At 45.0% G+C, this 18,517-nt stretch overlaps 1 protein-coding gene across 2 annotated transcripts in view; it reads right to left on the minus strand.

Moving 5' to 3' along the window:
- The window catches only part of rhbdl3 (rhomboid, veinlet-like 3), a gene marked incomplete at its 5' end in the record, with an annotated part of 78,970 nt that extends 66,255 nt beyond the window's left edge, over window positions 1–12,715 (minus strand). The window contains 2 exons of one of the 2 annotated variants that reach the window (XM_079499051.1): window positions 12,085–12,108; window positions 12,596–12,715. In XM_079499051.1, the coding sequence (XP_079355177.1) occupies window positions 12,085–12,108; window positions 12,596–12,715 (144 nt within the window). The remainder of the gene's footprint in view (window positions 1–12,084; window positions 12,109–12,595) is intronic. The other variant, XM_079499052.1, reaches the window with a different exon arrangement.
- Window positions 12,716–18,517: the final 5,802 nt, after the last annotated feature.

An 18,517-nucleotide genomic window follows, 5' to 3' on the forward strand; every position in this document is an offset into this window, starting at 1 on the left:
GATTTAAGGGTCCCAGTTTGGGGGTTGATAATAATGTGGTCACCCTAAGTGAACTACTTGACTTAACAGAGACTAAACTATTATACAGTAGCTAGTGTTACAGGCATGCAAATACTCACCAACTACTGTATGTACAAAAATACATACATTTACTATACCTATTCAATTGATTGATAAAGACACTGCTGCAAAGTATGAGGGACAAGTGAAAAGAGATCTTTGTTCCAGCTGTAATGGAGGTGCGAGTTATCACCTCTGGCAGATCGTTCTTATCATAATGACACCCTCAATGCCAGACCCTGACAGGCACCCTGATGAGTGCTATAATTGCAAGTCTGGCTCTGGTCAAAAGCCAGTGAAAAAGATAAGAAATACCCCAAAGTCTGCAGAAGATTTCAGTTAGACACATACCTGTCAGTGGGACACATTTTCAAAAGATAGGCCAAGCTGAAAACTACTGTACGCATGACTAAACGTGAGGTGACTGCAGTGGATCACACAAGGAATCTAATCATGTCTGGGAGTGAAAAGAGATAAACTTCCCTGCCATAGCCACACCTCCTGTATCGTACATACTGTAACATTTTTCGAAACAATATATTGGTGGTGGAGACACAGCAACACTAGTATAGCAGGGATATTTCAAGCATAACACTAGATTGAGGCTAGCTCTGTGTTCCTGTGATGTGAGGTATGCACTATGCAGTGCATTCTCCTTGTCAGCGTTAGCCACTTCAGCACTTCGGACCTGCTAGCTGGCCTTGGCAGCGATGCCATGTAAGACGAGATGGCAGGGACAGGATAGGAACGGCCATCTGAGCAAATCTAAACACTGTCACTCACCTTGGGCATATGCTGAGCCCAGTAGTCTAGGTCAGGGGTTCTCAACCCGTGGGTCGCGACCCCTCGGGGGGTCGCCAAATTATTTTAGGGGGTCCCCAAATTATTTTCAAAAAACAAAACAAAAAAAATCACGATTTTTCAAAAATAGCAGACCTACAAGCTCGTAGCGCGCCACTCGGTGGCGCGCTATGAGCTTGTAGATCCCCCGGCCAAAAACGTTGAGAACCCCTGGTCTAGGTCATCATGACAAATACAGGCAGTCAGGGTATCCCAGGATGTTCCATTCAATGAGGTTGGAGTCTTCCTAGTTCCTTGATGCATTAACAAGCGACAACTAGCAACAGCACAGAAACGCAGCCTCTGCGGTGCTCTAACTGAAAGTTTCTGGAGTCAGTTTCATTTCTAGCCAATTTACCCTTGATGGAATATGATTACTAGGATTACTGTGATTATGGTAGGCTCAGATATCACACATACCATAATTCCCTAGCAAAATAATTAATAATACATACATACATACATACATACACACACACGCACACGCACACGCACACGCACACGCACACGCACACACACACACACACGACAGTGCACGCAAGCACACAGAGAGAGATACTGTAGATAGAGAGAGAGAGAGAGACGTCCAGTCCCCGACAACACACTGCATGCACGTTACCCTAATTTTATGTCCTAACTATTACTCAAAGTATAATTTTAACACCATATATTTCACTGTGTAGTTTATGAATTGAACACATTGATTACGTTTCCAATTGAATGTGAATGCAAACGCAGCAAATTAAATATGCAAGAATGATGCAACTTCTCCGCCCATTCGCATCAAGTCTACCGAAGTAGAGGTGAGAATGTGACCAAACTCGCCATGAGCATCATTCCAAGTAAGTTTGTGTGTTTATCTCTCTCTCCTGCTGATCCAGCTCCGGTCTGATCACCCACAATAGAAACACTTGTGAAACAATGCCGATGTGTGCTGACAGAGACAAATACACACCAGTACGCTGACATGACATCGGCATGGCACACACACACTGCATGTGTGTGTGAGTGTGCGCACACAGGCAGTGTGTGTGTGTGCACGCACGCACGCACGCACGCACGCACGCACGCACGCACGCACGCACGCACGCACGCACGCACGCACGCACGCACGCACGCACGCACGCACGCACGCACGCACACCACTGTACACACACATGCCCCAGGCATTGGAGTGGTGGGTCATAGGCTTAGCCTGCATGGTTACTCTATCAGCAACTAAGTAACTATAACCTGTGGGAAGGTATCACAGTTTCAGCCACAGAGAATGAATGGACTGATTCTGTGTCTTTGATCCCTAAGGATCTGAGTGACGAGATGAAACTGGAGGCTATGGATCCTGGAAGTTGTTTAACACCACCACATTCTCTCAAGTTCACCACGTCCTGATTGGAATGTCAAGAGGGAAGGCTCTCTGAAATTTGCCTGCCCTGCATAGTCAAATTTAGAGTTTATTTACAGTGTACAGATAAAGCCAAATGGACCTGTACGGGTCCATTTGTCCCGGTCCAAAGACTTGGGTTTACCGTAGTGTACATTCGTACACTGTCAGAGTTAAATGAACAATTAGTAAAGTAGGGTGCACGGTGGTGCAGTCGGTAGCTTTGTTGCCTTATAGCTCCCGGGTTCTATTCCTGTTCTCTCCTCCGCATCATCAGCGCACATACCTTAAGTGGGGTTTGTGAAAGGGCCTTTCTGTGTGGAGTTTGCATGTTCTCCCCGTGTAGGGGATAGGTACCCTCACAAAAAACATGCAGTAATCCTGGTCTCTATACTGCCTCCCCACTGTCCTACCGGGGAAACTCCCGCCTGTCAGGTGATAAGAAGTGGCCTGCTCACTCATGCATGAGGTCAGTTTGGGGCTCTCCCCACTTAGCAGAGGGAGAGTAGCGCCCAGGATTACAGTTTAGGCAATTGGCACCGGGTGGAAAAATGTTATCATGGGATAAAACGGTCAAAATAACAATAATAATTAGTAAAGTATGTCGGGCAGAATGAAATTAAATCCAACTTTTTATGTTGTGAATTGAATGTGAATGTGAAGTGAATAATGCCCAACTTCCTCATACAGTAAGTAGTGTAAGTAGGCTAGTGAAAATAACAGATCTACAAGCTCACAAATATACAATGTTGTAAAAGCTTGTAGATGTAGATTTTCAGTATTTGAAAATGTTTTTAAAACAAAACGGTTTCAGACGTACAAGGTTCCCACCCGAGAGCAACGATTGTATGTAACATCCACTCAATCGGTAAATAGTCACACCTATATAGACATTAAAGCGCCATACTACTTCTATGATGATCACAGCCACGTACTTTGCTGTGATGATGCTTAATGCTATATAATGGGCACACAGACACCATAACGAACACATCTTCATTATCAAACAAACGTGTGGAGGCCCCTGTGGATTGATTACTTCCACTTCAGCTTTGACAGAGCATAGCAATGCTTCCATGTCAACAATGCTTAGGATGGAAATATGTATTCTATTATTTCTATGGTCACACCACATTCTCTGCTTTGGCACATAGGGATGCTCAATTAATAATTTCAATCATATTTATATTGCAATTTTGGCCAATAATATAAAAATAAGATTACTGACTTAAAAGGATTATTGAGCCGCACTCTATTTTGCAATGATTCTCTAATTCTATCTTGTTATCTTGAACAATACCGTGCAAGATGTTACATGACGGTGCCTGCACCACAAGGTAATATGACCAATTTGTTGAATTAATTTAAATTCAAATACAAAGTGGTCTATGCCCAGGAGAAAATATCAGAGAAACATTCAATATACATAATATAAATGTAAGTTCAATTATTGCACAATGTTTCCTAAGTCAACGATTCATCGTTCAAAAGAATCATGATCTCAACATTGACTAAAATAATCGTGACCAAGATTTTTGCCGTAACCAAGCAGCCCTAGTGGCAACGCATATAATGTCCTTATTCTAAATAGTTCACAAAATACAGCCAGTGAAACAGCATTTCAGACTCTATGAAAATAATCATAATAACTCTTTGTCATCGCTGACGATCCTTTCCCGCCAGAGACCTTATCATTATGTTGTTATTGTACACTGTGCGGCGGCAAGCAGAGCTAATGAATAGAAATGAGATGAGGGTGTTGGTTAGTAGAATGAGAGCATAATGACAGTGCCTCTCCATATATCTAAAGTGTCATGGACTTAATGAGATGGTGAATCAGTCTCAGGCTTCAGAGTTACAATATGAGATGGGATCAACTCGGTGGGAGAAGGAAATAAAAGACTGGGGAGAAAATGTGTAATGAAAAGAGAACAACAGATAGAAAAAGAGAAAGAGAGAGAGAAAGGAGAACTAAGTAGCGGAAGAAACAGAGAACGACATTCAGAGAGAGAGAAAAGAAAGAAAGAGCTGAGAGCGATAGAAAGGAAGGCAGATGAAAGAAAAGATGGAGATGCTACATTTAATGCATATCTTTCTTTTTTGTCTCCACCAGGCCGAAGGCATGGGGAGAGAGTATGTTTTGCACTCCGTCCGTGTGTGTGTGTGTGTCCGTCCTTCCGTCTGTCCGTTACCAGCTAATCTCCGGCACCGTTGGCCCGATCCATGCCAAACTGTGCCCACACACTCCCTGAATGGCAACGACGAACCCCAAATATTCCACAATGGCCTGTTATAGCGCCACCAAGAGGCTGATTTTGGCAAAACACATTTCTGTAGATTACTCGTACACATTTTATCCATACATCACACAATTCGATATACACTATCTCCATAGTCATGTGATCAACACTGATCTGCACCATTTCCCATCTTCCATCCTGATTGGCTACCAAAGCTCACATGATTGTTCGTGAATAAAACATACCTTCCTTTCTATTCATCTTATTCTTGGCCACTGAGTTGTTCTCTGTGTTGGCCAGGAATAAGGTGGATTGATACATTTAGATCCTGTGGTCGGGTGACTCGGGGAGGACCACTACTGGTTGATAAAGGTTCTGCTTACTGCACAAAGCTCAAAATGCAACTTATACTCTGCCCAAACAGGCTTTCTGTATTAGTTCAGTATAGTAGAAATGTCTGTGCTCACTGCTCTGGGCGCTCGGGTTTCGCAGTGGTAAAAGTGTAGGGGTGCACACGTAATCTATAGGAGTATAGGACGAAAGCTCTGTGGCTCCCCACTGGCAGGTGAGTCAGTAGGATACAACAGCAGTGACAACACAGACATGTGTGTGGGGAGGAATCAATTGGCATAATGGCTTGGGGAGCAAAGGGTTAAAAACTAAAAGCAAAAACAAAACAAAAAAGTCATTTCGGTGCTTGGATCCTGGCTGGGTAGGATATAAAAGTTACAGTTTGCAGATGTATACTTTGTCGTATGATGGTGTTCCTCCCTGATATAGCAGCAGAGTATAAATTATGTATTAGGCCTAATGTGGCAGGGCCCCTCCAAACCCCATACTGACACTGGGCCCTGAACTGGCAGCTGGCATGCCCACCCTGCTCACTCATGCTTACTCCCATCGATTAAACCTTCAATATACTATCATGTTATCCACCCACCCCCCCCCCCCCCCCAACACCACACGCACACACGCACGCACACAGTCACTCACACACTCACTCACTCACTCACACACTGAATAGCCTCGCTCCACCACTCAGCCATCAAAAGAGGAGGATTGACTGCTATTATGAGTTTGCACACCGCCAACCAATTATGAGCAAACCATCACATATCTTCTTTTCCCATCATCAGAACGACAGGCAGAGGGGCTATTTTTACCTCTGTGCTGTGTATAGAACTCCAACTGGAACGCTGCTTTTCATTTAGGAAATGTATTTACAGACAAGGCGGAGGACGAATACGATGGCCTGAACAATGATTATACATCTCTCAATGACAAGCGTTGAGGCCCTGCCATTTCATCATGTAAAGATACATTAATGGACTGATGGGGGATGTCATTTGGCGATGAGTCTGATTATCAATCAGTGTTTATCACATCTTTTGCGACTGCAAATCATGATCAATGCCAACAATCACCCTTCATCATCACACAACATTTGTGTACATATGTGTACTCGTGTACTAATGACACTCAACTTCAACTTCATTGACACATTTTGTTTGTGTCATGGTGATGACGGCCATCAAGGGAATGCAGTCTGCCTGTCGGCAGATGCGAAAAATGCAGGGCAAATGTTTTTCCTTGGCCTCTAGGGAGTTGTACACAGATCGGCACAGTTACAGGTAAAAACAGGAATTGGCCTGTTATAGCGCCACCGTGAGGCTGATTTTATTTTTTTACGTGGCATTTCGTCCTCAGCCTAGTGGGAATGTGCGTGTATAATTTCACGGAAAGTGCACACTGTGTTCATGATTTGTGACATTTTGTTTGAAACGGACCAATCCTGCAAGCTTTGGAAGGCAATCTTAGCCAATCGGGATGGAATATGGGAAATGGGACAGATCCGTGTTGATCACATGACTATAGAGATAGTGTATACCGATTCGCGTGATTTATGGATAAAATGTGTACGAGTAATGTAATGAAATGTGTTTAGAAAAACTGGGCCTCATGGTGGTATAATAGGCTGTTCTGAAGAATTTGGGGCAGAGGTTAGTCATCCAGGGAGTGTGTGTGCAAAGTTTGGCATCGGTCGGGCCAACAGTGCCGGAGATTAGCTGGTAACGGACGGACGGACACACACAAGGACACACGGACGGACGGAGTGCAAAACCTACTCTCTCCCCATGCCTTCGGCCTGGTGGAGACAATAAAACCTACTCTCTCCCCATGCCTTTGGCCTGGTGGAGACAATAAAACCTACTCTCTCCCCAAGTCCCCATGCCTTCGGCCTGGTGGAGACAATAAAACCTACTCTCTCCCCATGCCTTTGGCCTGGTGGAGACAATAAAACCTACTCTCTCCCCAAGTCCCCATGCCTTCGGCCTGGTGGAGACAATAAAACGCATAAACATCACATGAAGTGTACAAGTGTACAGGTGTAAAAGAGTGGGTGAGATCCCGTATGGGGACCCATACTCAAGATTTCTAACATAAAAGCTTGGTGTACTCAACATGCCTCGGTTCACATTCTGGCAAGTGGACTATCATGTGAAGATAGACAGGAAAGAGGGAGAGAGAGATGGGGAGAGACACGCGGCAAAGGTCGCCATGAACGGGATTCGAACACGCGACGTGCCGTCAGGCCAAAGCCTATATGTGGCATGTGCCTGGACCACTTGGCCAGCGGGCGCCCCTGCCCATTAGATTTTGAGATAGGGTATCTCTGAATAGGGTACTATAGAGGAAAGGCCATGTAGTGGGGGTTAATTCTCTGGAAAGCATATCATACAGTAGCCTTCAAGATATCTTGCTTGGGGACCAAAGTACTGGATAACTGTCAACCGACTGACCAACATTGCCATCATTAGAGCCCCGCCAGTGCCGCTCTGAGTTTCACACTGCATGCATCACTAAATGCAGATGAGACCACATATGGCAGACCCATTAATGTCAGTCACCTGGGTGGTGGACCATTCAGTACAAGTGTAATTAAAAGAAGAGAGCCACTGATAAAGGTGCCAGCTGTAGCAGTCAGAATTAGATGATGGGGCGAGACTGCACTGCCAGACAAAGGGACCGACATAACAACCTTTTGCTGTCAGGAACAGGTGGCTTTAACACAGTATATTTCTGATTGCTGTAATTGAACTATTTGGGCCATCCAAGAATCGGTTCTAACTACCAAATAATAGATTTTAAGAAATGGATGCTTGCAATAAACCATGCACCATTTACAATCCAGGAACTAGGCCTCTCTCCGCTGTAAATAAAGCATGTGTGTGTGTTTTCCCTTCACATTCATTATTTTCATAGAGGAGCATCTACGCTGTAACCTTTAAACAAATTACGTTTGTATACTGCTCTCCAACAACGTTTTAGTGTAGCAAGCTGTACTGTTGTTGTGGAGGCCACTAAGAGAAAAATGAGGGGGGAAAACCTTATGTGGCATGACTTGTGCAGCCATGTGAAAGTGTTTAAGCACTAAGTCCCTGTGGGCGCGTGCCTGCAGCTTGTTTTACACTACCACATGTCAACACAAGCGCACTGAAGTGGCATTTAAATCACGATGGGTCACCGCTATCTACTCCCATTCCACCACACCACACACACGCGCGCGCGCGCACGCGCGCACGCACGCACGCACGCACGCACGCACACACGCACGCACACACACACACACACACACACACTCTCTCTCTCTCTCTCTCTCTCTCTCTCCCTCTCTCCCTCCCTATCTCCAGGATTCTAATTATATTTGATGTTACAACATAGATAAAGTCAGAACATGAATACAAAAAATAAAATTAAAAAAGGCAGAGATTGGTTACAAAATGTGAAGCATTTGGTGATTGGTGACCTATTGACCAAACGACATAGTGGCCTATTAACTGCATGGTCTCAGCAAAGATTTCTGTTGCAAAACAAAAGTTTGGAAATAGCAGGGACATCCCCTATTCACAGTATTCAGTCCTCACAGCTCATTTAGTATACTAGCCTACACAATCACTCACTGTGCACAACAAGGAAAACACAGGCCTGCAGAACCACTCACCACCAATGACTACAAACAACACATTGTGAGGTATGAAGCCAGTATTCACTAATAACTATAACATGAATAATTATGCTGTGTATCTACATATACCTGTACCTTTGTCTTTTATGGAACTGCAGGATAGACAGAGTCCAAAGCTAATTTCCCCTTTGGGACAATAAAGGTATAGCCCCCTAGGTATTGCCCCTCTCGAGAACATACTCCCCAGAGCCGGAAGGGGCGTCTACCTTTATATGTCAGCACCGAGGTGTATTGCGCTATGATTGCTTTCATTGGCCACTGACTAAAAATAAATGCACGTGACAACCGATAGGGTGGCGCCGAGGCGCAGTTGAAGGGGAAAGAAGGAAATACAAGGAAAAAATAGCCGGCGATCGGACCAAAATGCTTTTTATTGAACAACCAGCTAAATTCTAACATCCGTGATGATGATTATATTTGAAATCTGAACGTTTATGTATACGTTAACGTCATGTGAACCATGGCTATCATAACATCAACCTAAAAATAATCACTTTCCTACTTTGGGCATGTTATTATAAGTGAAAAATCACACCCGACACTATGTCTATTTGCTCAGACACTATGACGTAAAAGAAGTTTGTGAACATACACTAAAAGCTGGATATATATCAATAAAAAAAAATCACACCCGTGTGAACTGAGTGGTGTAAGGTATTATATAGCCTGATCAGCTGTGGTCTGACGTAATGTCTGACGTAATGAAATCACACCCGTGTGAACTGAGTGACCATGCTCATTTTTTTGGTACGAACAAACACGTGGACACGTAAACTAACAAAGCCAGTTGTTGGAGTGGTTTACACCACTCAAAAATATCTAAAAACTTTCATAAATGGTCCAATACTATTTTCATACATTGTTCAATGGGTTGCCATATGATGCATTGTCAGCTTGTAGATGTGCATTTTTTTTTTTAAATATGGTCTATCAGCCTAAAGGCATAAATAAAAGAAAACAAAATGAAAGTATACGTGTAGCATGTATGCCTGCAAACTCCTATCTGAGTGCACAGCAGGGAAAGCCAAAAAATACAAATGGATTCTGCTTGAATGATGCAGCCTTTATGTATAATTAGCCTACAAGGTTCGGTGATCTTTTTAGATTGGTGTGTGCAGAGAGAGAGAGAGAGAGAGAGAGAGAGAGAGAGAGAGAGAGAGAGAGAGGGAGAGGGAGAGGGAGAAAGAGAGAGAGAGAGAGAGAGAGAGAGGGAGAGGGAGAGGGAGAGACAGAGGGAGAGGGAGAGGGAGAGGGAGAGGGAGAGGGAGGGATGAAGAGGGAGGGGGGAGGGAGGGAGAGGAGCAGCTGCTATATCCTCCTCCTGACAGCTTTCCGTCTGGTTCATTAGAGCTCTGCAGTGTGCGTCTGTGTTCACTTCAGTCTCCCATTTGTTTTTCTAAGATGGTGTACACACTACACAGGAATCAAACACATTTTGAGGTTTTACCCGCTTGTTTCCCGAGTTTGGAGGAGAGTAAAGCACTTGCGCTGCAATAATAAAGCCCTCTCTGGGGGATGAGGGGGAGACAAGGGAAGATACAGAGGGAACTGGACAGGGTCAATCCCATGAGCACTTTGATAAACATCATTGATACTTAATCATTGATAAACATGTAACGACCCCGTCACTCGCCAAAAATCCATTTGATTCGGAGAGGAACACAGTCGTACAATACAGTATAAATTACACCTACGAAAAAACATTGGAAGACGATCCCATCTTGCTTCTGCTGCACAATCAACATCCCTGGATGAACACAATGTACTTGGCAGAATACAAAGCAGCATAGCCAAAATTGATTAAGTGAGGCAAATGCTACTCCTATCTTATTATCTAGATTGTGGCAACTAAATAATTTCAACACTTAAACTGTGTTACCTACAGTAAGAGGGTATGTACAAATGTAATACACCAAACAAAAATTGCTGTTTATTGTCACAACACTAATTAATTCCCGTCTGTCTGTTGGTCAACTACATGGGTTGCCAGACGTCCCCACCCCCAACTCCCACCCCGGTCACCACTGTGGCCTATCATTTCTCTTCCTCTGTGCTTCATAGAGAGTCTGGGGAATCCCAGAGGTCAGCTCTTCGACAAACGGAGTGGGTCATTGTGAGGAGGATGAAGAGAAAGAGAATAAAAGAGTGAAAGGACATTTGTAGCTGCCAGACCGGACAGCGACCTCACCATTTGGACAGAGACCCTCGCACCCTCTTTTTTTTTAGAAGGCCACTTGAGGAAATTCAAAGCAATGCCGCAAGCATAAAGGCAGTGGATTGAGAGTCCCACTTAATGCCTGTCCATAGAATACCCCCTTCACACATCACACGCACGCACGCACGCACGCACGCACACACACACACACACACACACACACACACACACACACACACACACACACACACACACACACACACACCTTATGCCATGGCTAGCCATTCCCATATTCCCATGGGACCCCCAGTCCCTGCTGAAAGAGTGAGTCTGACACGAGCCTCTGACTCAAGCCTTTACCCTAACCTCTGAACACACCGCGCGCGCGCACACACACACACACACACACACACACACACACACACACACACACACACACACACACACACACACACACACACACACACACACACACACACACACACACACACACACACACACACACACACACACACACACACACATCCTCAAGAGAGAGTATGGGGCCCCAGGATAGGCAGGTGCTGGGCAGCCCCACGGGGTGTGTGTGTGCGTGTGCGTGCGTGCATGCATGCATGCGTGCGTGCGTGTGTTTACAAAAGTGGTGGTAGGGGTCCATTTGCCGTCTGTCAGACGACCTGCTGCTGTTTAGATCAACCAACCAGCCTATGTTTCTTGTCCCTTGTGGGCCTTGTGATGCGTGTGTGTGTGGGCCTTGTGGTGCGTGCGTGCGTGCGTGCGTGCGTGCGTGCGTGCGTGCGTGCGTGCGTCACACCTGCCAAGGGGTCTGACTGACTGATAAACCAGGATTATGTATCACTCTAATTGCAAACATATGGGTCAGAGACAGGGATCTAAACCTGCACTGGTCATTAATCAGGCACCTTTCTCCAATAAAGGTGACAGCAGGTTTGACAAAACCACAACTGGGTTAAAGGTTATCATGCCATGATTACTGTTCACTGTGTTACGACATATAGGAAGGAATATTAAGACAAAGTCAAAGGAATTGGTCAATGTCATTAGTGATGGAGCTGGTTCCACAGCAATTAAGTGTAGGCATATTATACGTCATGATAGACAGGTAACATCAAGACTTTGCTGTGATTTTTATTAGCCAATTTCAATTGAAGGTGTCATTGCCAATGTATCATAAACACATTGCCTCATTTTGTTAAGCACCACTGAGATCCTCTCAACTTAAAAAACAAATGAAAGCCAGACCTGAGCACAAATGGCACAGATGAATGCTTTATAAGAATCAGCAAAGCTCAATAGAGATGAACATGCAAATAAAAGAAAGTCTGAAAAGCACAAGTACTGTAGCGGTATCCATACCTACCTTGTCAAACAGAGACTTCCATTGCTGAGACAGGGACAGAGAGAGAGAGAGAGAGAGAGAGAGAGAGAGAGAGAGAGAGAGAGAGAGAGAGAGAGAGGGGATGAGTGAGCCAAGGGAAGAGATGAGGGTGAAAATATGAAACAGGTGAAATACAGTGAGGTGACAGGTCTGGGTAGTGGGTACCAATCTCCTCCAGACAATGTTCTTTCTGCCTGTTTCGTTTGGTATAGTTTCGCAGCCTTGCTATAATTAACTTTCTTCTCTGCACTGTCTGTCTATAGCTGTGGTCAGTGAGCCACGGTGAAAGACCACTGGGCGAGACACGTGAAATGCAACTTGTGTGTAAAACACCTGAGCCTATCTGCCTCATATGACAGTTCACCACACTCATCTATTATTATGCCACGGACTGATGTTTCAGATTTGAGGCTGTGTGACTGTGATAGCCCTAATAGTAGGCTGTGCTGTGGATGATGCAGGGGGAAGAGAAAACAGAGCAGGGTAGACTTACGTCCTCGGGGGCCACGGGGAGAACATCGGTGCTCTCCAAAACCTCGATCTCTTCTCCCTCTGCGTTGGCCGCCACCGCTGGAGAGCTGTTCACTGGAACATCCCGAATCCCACCCGGCATCCTCGGGCTGCTCTTCTTCGTCGTCATATCCACCATCAAGAAGAGTGACGACTTTTCATAAACGATGCCCTTCCATAACTTAGCCTACCATCCCCACTCAGCGATTTCCATATATCAACACAGTTCATTTGCAATAACCCAATAAAAGTGTCAGCAAAATGGCAAAGGTAAAAAAATAAGTAGAAAAGAAGTATGGCCTAGGCTCTAGGGGTATCATTCTCACGTGTGCATAACAATATCTCCAATATATCGTGCTATTATTTCGTTTAAATCACCCCAGGTGATTAAATAACAAGATCCTAGTGTAGGGGAATTGGGGATAGTGTGCCTATTAAGCTATTCCATGTGCAGACATCACGAACAAATCTTCCATTAGCCAAAAAAGAGAGAGTTGACAATAGGCTTTCAAGGTGTCTGTTGCCACAGGCAGTAGGTCTAGACTCCGGCAGCGTGTCCTGTCCTCCATGCAGCGCACCGTGTCCGTGGTGTGTCGGCTCGGGGACGCACGTTGCAGAATGGCTCTCTCTCACTTTGGGAGACGCGGAGCGGCAGAGCGTAGAGCCAGCTGAAAGAAACGGTGACATCACGCAGAAGAATGAAACTCGGTAGACGTCACCGTCGGCAAGATAGACCAATAAACCAGACATTGTGATTATAAACGAACTGAACACAACGAAACTATCGTTTCGGTGCACTTATGAAAAGGCGTGCACAATAAAGGCTCTACTTTGAAGAAAGAGTATATACGTTTTTTGGTGCAGTAGCGCTATCCTGCCCTAAGTGTCTGTCTGTGTGCACTGCTGCTCACTCACGGACACAAGTCTGGGAAGTGGCATTTTTTGGTGCGTCACACCACGGTCACTGTACCTGAGAGTCGGTGGAACGGCGGCGCATCTCGGCTAGCTGCCCGGCTGTCTCCGCGGCGTCTCGTCAGAGCATTTGGGCTCAGTTCCACAGCCGCATGCGAGCAAAGGGAGGAGGAGGCACCGTCTCTCTCACCCTCTCTCTCCCCCTGTGTGTGTGTGTGTGTGTGTGTGTGTGTGTGTGTGTGTGTCAGCGCGTGCGACGGTGCGCGTGTGTGTGCGCGTGCGTGCGGGAGAGAGAGAGAGAGAGCACAGAGTTTTTTTTTGCCAGCACAGTGAGATGAGACAGACTCAGCCACCCACTCACTCACTCACTCCCATAAATGGAACTTGAGGAACTTGGTTTGTGTTCTCACCAGCTGGCTGTCACTGCTTTTACAGAGAGAACGCCTCTGATAAGGTTTCTAAATGACACTGACTGACACGATATTATATGCGTATAGCCCCGAATCGGAGCCCCCGATACGTTCTCTCAGTCCCTATGAGCGTAGGGACTGAGGGAACGTATCGGGGCTTAAGGGCGGATATGCGATGCATTTCAGAAACTACACAACTCTGCTGGTCCTCTGCAGTTGCCAGTCTTCAGTCCAACAGTCCTCCTGGCTTACATGACATTCCAGACACAATTCACACAAATGTCCAATACAATACCCACTACAGTGTACATTTGAGTGGTGCAACCACTCCTATAGACAGCTATGTGGGTCCCTGGCTGGGTATGTCCGAGCACGAAAATAGCGTTTGGTTGGTTTTAGAGCGTCGCAGTCCCGCCCCCTACCCTGGACCAGGAAATGATTCTCCGTTCATTTTCCTCATAGACATTTCAGAAAGTATTTATTTAAAGACGTTTACGCCGCGGACAAAGCCAACTCGAGTCGTGACAAATCATGACAACAAACGGCAGTTTACAACACTTTTTTTGTTGTTTTTCTTCTTTGTAATTATTTGTTTGGTCCAAAATATTCATCGCTGCCCGTTTGAAAGGCCCTTAACACACACACACACACACACACACACACACACACACACACACACACACACACACACACACACACACACACACACACACACACACACACACACACACACACACACATAATTAACTATGATGATTGGGTGTGACAGTAGGCCTACAGTACAGTGACAGAACAGTACAGTAGGCCTACGGTAACTGTGATTTCTCAACCATTTCGGATGCGGGACGGCTCGCCAGAACCGGGGCCCCCCCTGGACCCCTCGGTTTTCCTCGGGGTCTGGATGTTCTGGGGACCCCCACATGGAGTTGCACCACTGACTTCACACAGGTGTGATTTTTTTTGATTGATTGATTTGAAGTAGACTATTTATTAACAGTATGCAGAATGGAATGGGTACATTTCAAATGAAAGCTCAACTCATTCACTCAATACAAAAACAGTTACTGTGGACAACACACTGGTATTACCAGCCCGGTGAGTTTTAACTTTTCCATTTTCAGAAATAACTAGGTTACGGAGATAACCCCTGTTTTATAACTGCAAGCGAGATGACTCGCATTGGGAGATTGCGCCTCCTGCCGTGATCACAGAAGCATTACATCATATACTCATGGGCCAACTTGATTCGGGTTCGGGTCTGACACGTGGGCGATCCAACCCTCCCCCGCCTTAAGGGACAGAGCGCCTCAGGCCGTGTGTCGTCATTCCAAACCTAGCCTGAATTCTTCTCAAGCATCAAGAAGGGGATGTTGGCAAGTCATCTCGCTTGCAGTTATAAAACAGGGGTTACCTCCGTAACCTACAGTTTTAGAATCTGCTGTGCTCAATGACTCGCATTGGAAGATATGATAAACTCCCTTATTGAATCCCGAAGTCTGGACCCAGTCCAAAACTTCTGCCCATAAAACTCTAATGGAACGCACACTGCTCCTAAGGGCAGCCACGTCCCACCCCAAGACCCAGTAGACCCAAGTCCACTACCGTAGGTCAGAAAAAGGGCGGCAGAGAAAAAACCTGTCCTACTGCTAAGGGGGGAAAAGAGTAAGGGTAAAACCCTTACCTGGAGGCAACGCCAAGGAAGGCGGTCCTTGGCCACTGGCGCTGCAGTAACATCCAGTCTATAAAACCTGGCAAAAGTTGACGAAGACGACCAACTTGCCGTGGCGTAGACATCCTGGATCGAAACCCCTCTGCAAAGGGCCCAGGACGCTGACATTGCCCTAGTAAAGTGTGCCTTTACCCCCACAGGTGGTACTAGACCTCTGCTAGAGTATACCTGTTCAATGGCCTCCACTATCCACTGGGAGAGCCTTATCTTCGATACAGGCTTTCCAATGTAGTCAATATAGTTTTTTTTCTTGTCTCCGAATTAATTTGAGGAAACCTACTATGCTCTGTAATCTTCGGGATGAATGTGTGTGTTCTCACTGAGAAGAATGCAAGGGATGACGACACATGGCCTGAGGCGCTCTATCCCTTAGGGCGGGGGATTGGAGCGTCCACGTGTCAGACCTGAACCAATCAAGTTGGCCCGTGAGTATATGATGTAAATGTAATGCTTCTGTGATCACACCAGGAGGCACAATCTCCCAATGCGAGTCATTGAGCGCAGCAGATTCTCCTCAAATGGCTGATCTCCAAGCTCACAGAAATGTCCCCTGCTGCGAGACGCCACCTTACAACAAGTATAAATAGGACAGTGGTAGGCTTTGAGAATGGTACATTTTGAATCAGCATTGTCAATTTTGTCATGGATTAAAACGTTGCTGTGTTTGTCAAATTTAGTATTGAGTATCTACCACCAGCAACTTCACATCATGTTGCAATTTTCTTTATCTTTTTTGAGTTTTCATGAAGGCGCTGAATGGTAAATGAGCGTGCGCTGCTGTTTACAGGTCAGCACTGCATCGCTTCAAGCACACTGGAGGATGTAGAGTAAAACTAGAAAAAGTGGCCCTCGGGGCACAGGTCTCCACCAGGCCAGGTCGTGGCCTCCTGGTTGTGCTATAGACAAATTCAAAAACGGGTCTCATGGTCGCAGCTTACGTATTTCCTGTAGGCGGACTCGACGTAGCTGCGGGGTTTAAACCCTCACCAGGCGCATCTCTTCTACTACAGTGAATGGTAGAGTGACTGATGTTAGTCTGCCTCAAACGTTACTCTTTTACCTGCTTTTTACTAACACTAACAGTACAAAGATGCCCAGAACATCGAGATGAACCTGTGTAGTTTATGGCTGCTCCAACAGTAGTGGAACATTCCAAAAAAAATAAAAACGGAATGTCAAAATATCCACCGCGGTAGCTGAGACCAGAGCCATTGAGTAATGGTTGAGACGAAGCAGTGAAAGGTCCTGAAAGATACATAACGTCAGTCTTACCAAATACCCAATCTTTCTGTTTTATGAACACAAGGCTGCTGTACTTTATACCTCATACTAAGCATTTAAAGTATGAGGTATAAAGTATGGCAGCAGTTTAGATATTTGATTTATTTAGACAGTGGTTTTGATTGTACCCTTTATTTTGGCACCACCAGTCCCTTGAACCCTTCCCATATCTTTTGTTATTTGGCTTGATTTTCCTTCATCTCAGTACAGTTAATAAACAAAACTTTCAGTTCACTTTAAACCATTTATCCGTTTCACTTCTTTCATTTTTGGGTAGGCCTATATTATGTTATTGTCCCTCCCTAAAAGTGCGACTCAGGAAAGAGTCGCCCATAGTTTGCCCATAATAAGGTAAGAAAACAACCCAAACCTCTCAAAAAGGTGGTCTTACCCTTTAAGTAGACACAGGATAACAATACACAGGTGAACAGACCTAACAATCAACACAGGCATTGGCTGGGAGACTAATATATAATATATAATAACACAGGTGGAGAGCCTTATCACAGGGAGGTTAGACAAGACAGGAAACAGTAACTAGGGAAAACAGGAAACACTAGAACATCACTACATAATAAAAGTATGAGACTACAAACTGCCCAAGAACTGTAATCATAAAAAGGTTGGTTTATGTCCAACAGCAGAGATTTACACAGTGTTGTAAGTAACTAAGTACATTTAGGCCTACTTATGTACTGTACTTTTTTGAGGTATTTGTACTTTACCAGAGATTGTCCCATTTCCATTACCTTTACTTCTACTCCACTACATATCAAAACTGTTTTACTTTACTTTTAATCCAATACAATTATTTTAAAACTTTAGTTAGTAGTTACTTTGGAGATTTTAATTTTGATTGGAAAATTAGAACACATTAACCACTTCAACCCTATATAGTATACATTTCTGCCATTTGAAAATAGCCGGTCTACAAGCTCACAATGCATCGCATCGTGACACATTGTAGATACATAAAAATGTACTTAAAGTACTAAAAGTAAAACTACTCATATTGCAGAATGTCCCATTTCACAAGTTTAAAATGTGTACAAGATGTTTTGAAAATAGCCGATCTACAAGCTCACAATGCATCACATTGCGATGCATTGTGAGCTTGTAGATCTGCTATTGTCAAATGGCCGAAATGTGTATATAGGGTTGAAGTGGTTAATGCCTGTTTTCTAATCAAAATTAAAATCTCCAAAGTAACTAGTAACAAAGTTACTTATAGTAACCCTAAGGCTGAGCACGACTGCGCCCCTCCCCCTCACACAACACAATGTTGGGTCAAACCATGTGACCTCCATTGGAAATGCATTGGGCCGCTGGGCGGCCATGACACAACACCCAACGAGCACAGAGAATTGCATGAAAGGTGTGAGCTCAGCCTAAGGCTGAGCTCACACCTTTCATGCAATTCTGTGCTCGTTGGATGCTCGTTGGTTGGATGCATGTTGTGTTGTGTCATGGCCGCCCAATGTATTTCCAATGGAGGTCACATGGTTTGACCCAACATTGTGTTGTGTGAGGGGGAGGGGCGGACGACTGCGCCCCTCCCCCTCACACAACACAA

Source organism: Electrona antarctica (assembly GCF_951216825.1).
Source record: "Electrona antarctica genome assembly, chromosome: 4".
Lineage (NCBI taxonomy): Eukaryota > Metazoa > Chordata > Actinopteri > Myctophiformes > Myctophidae > Electrona > Electrona antarctica.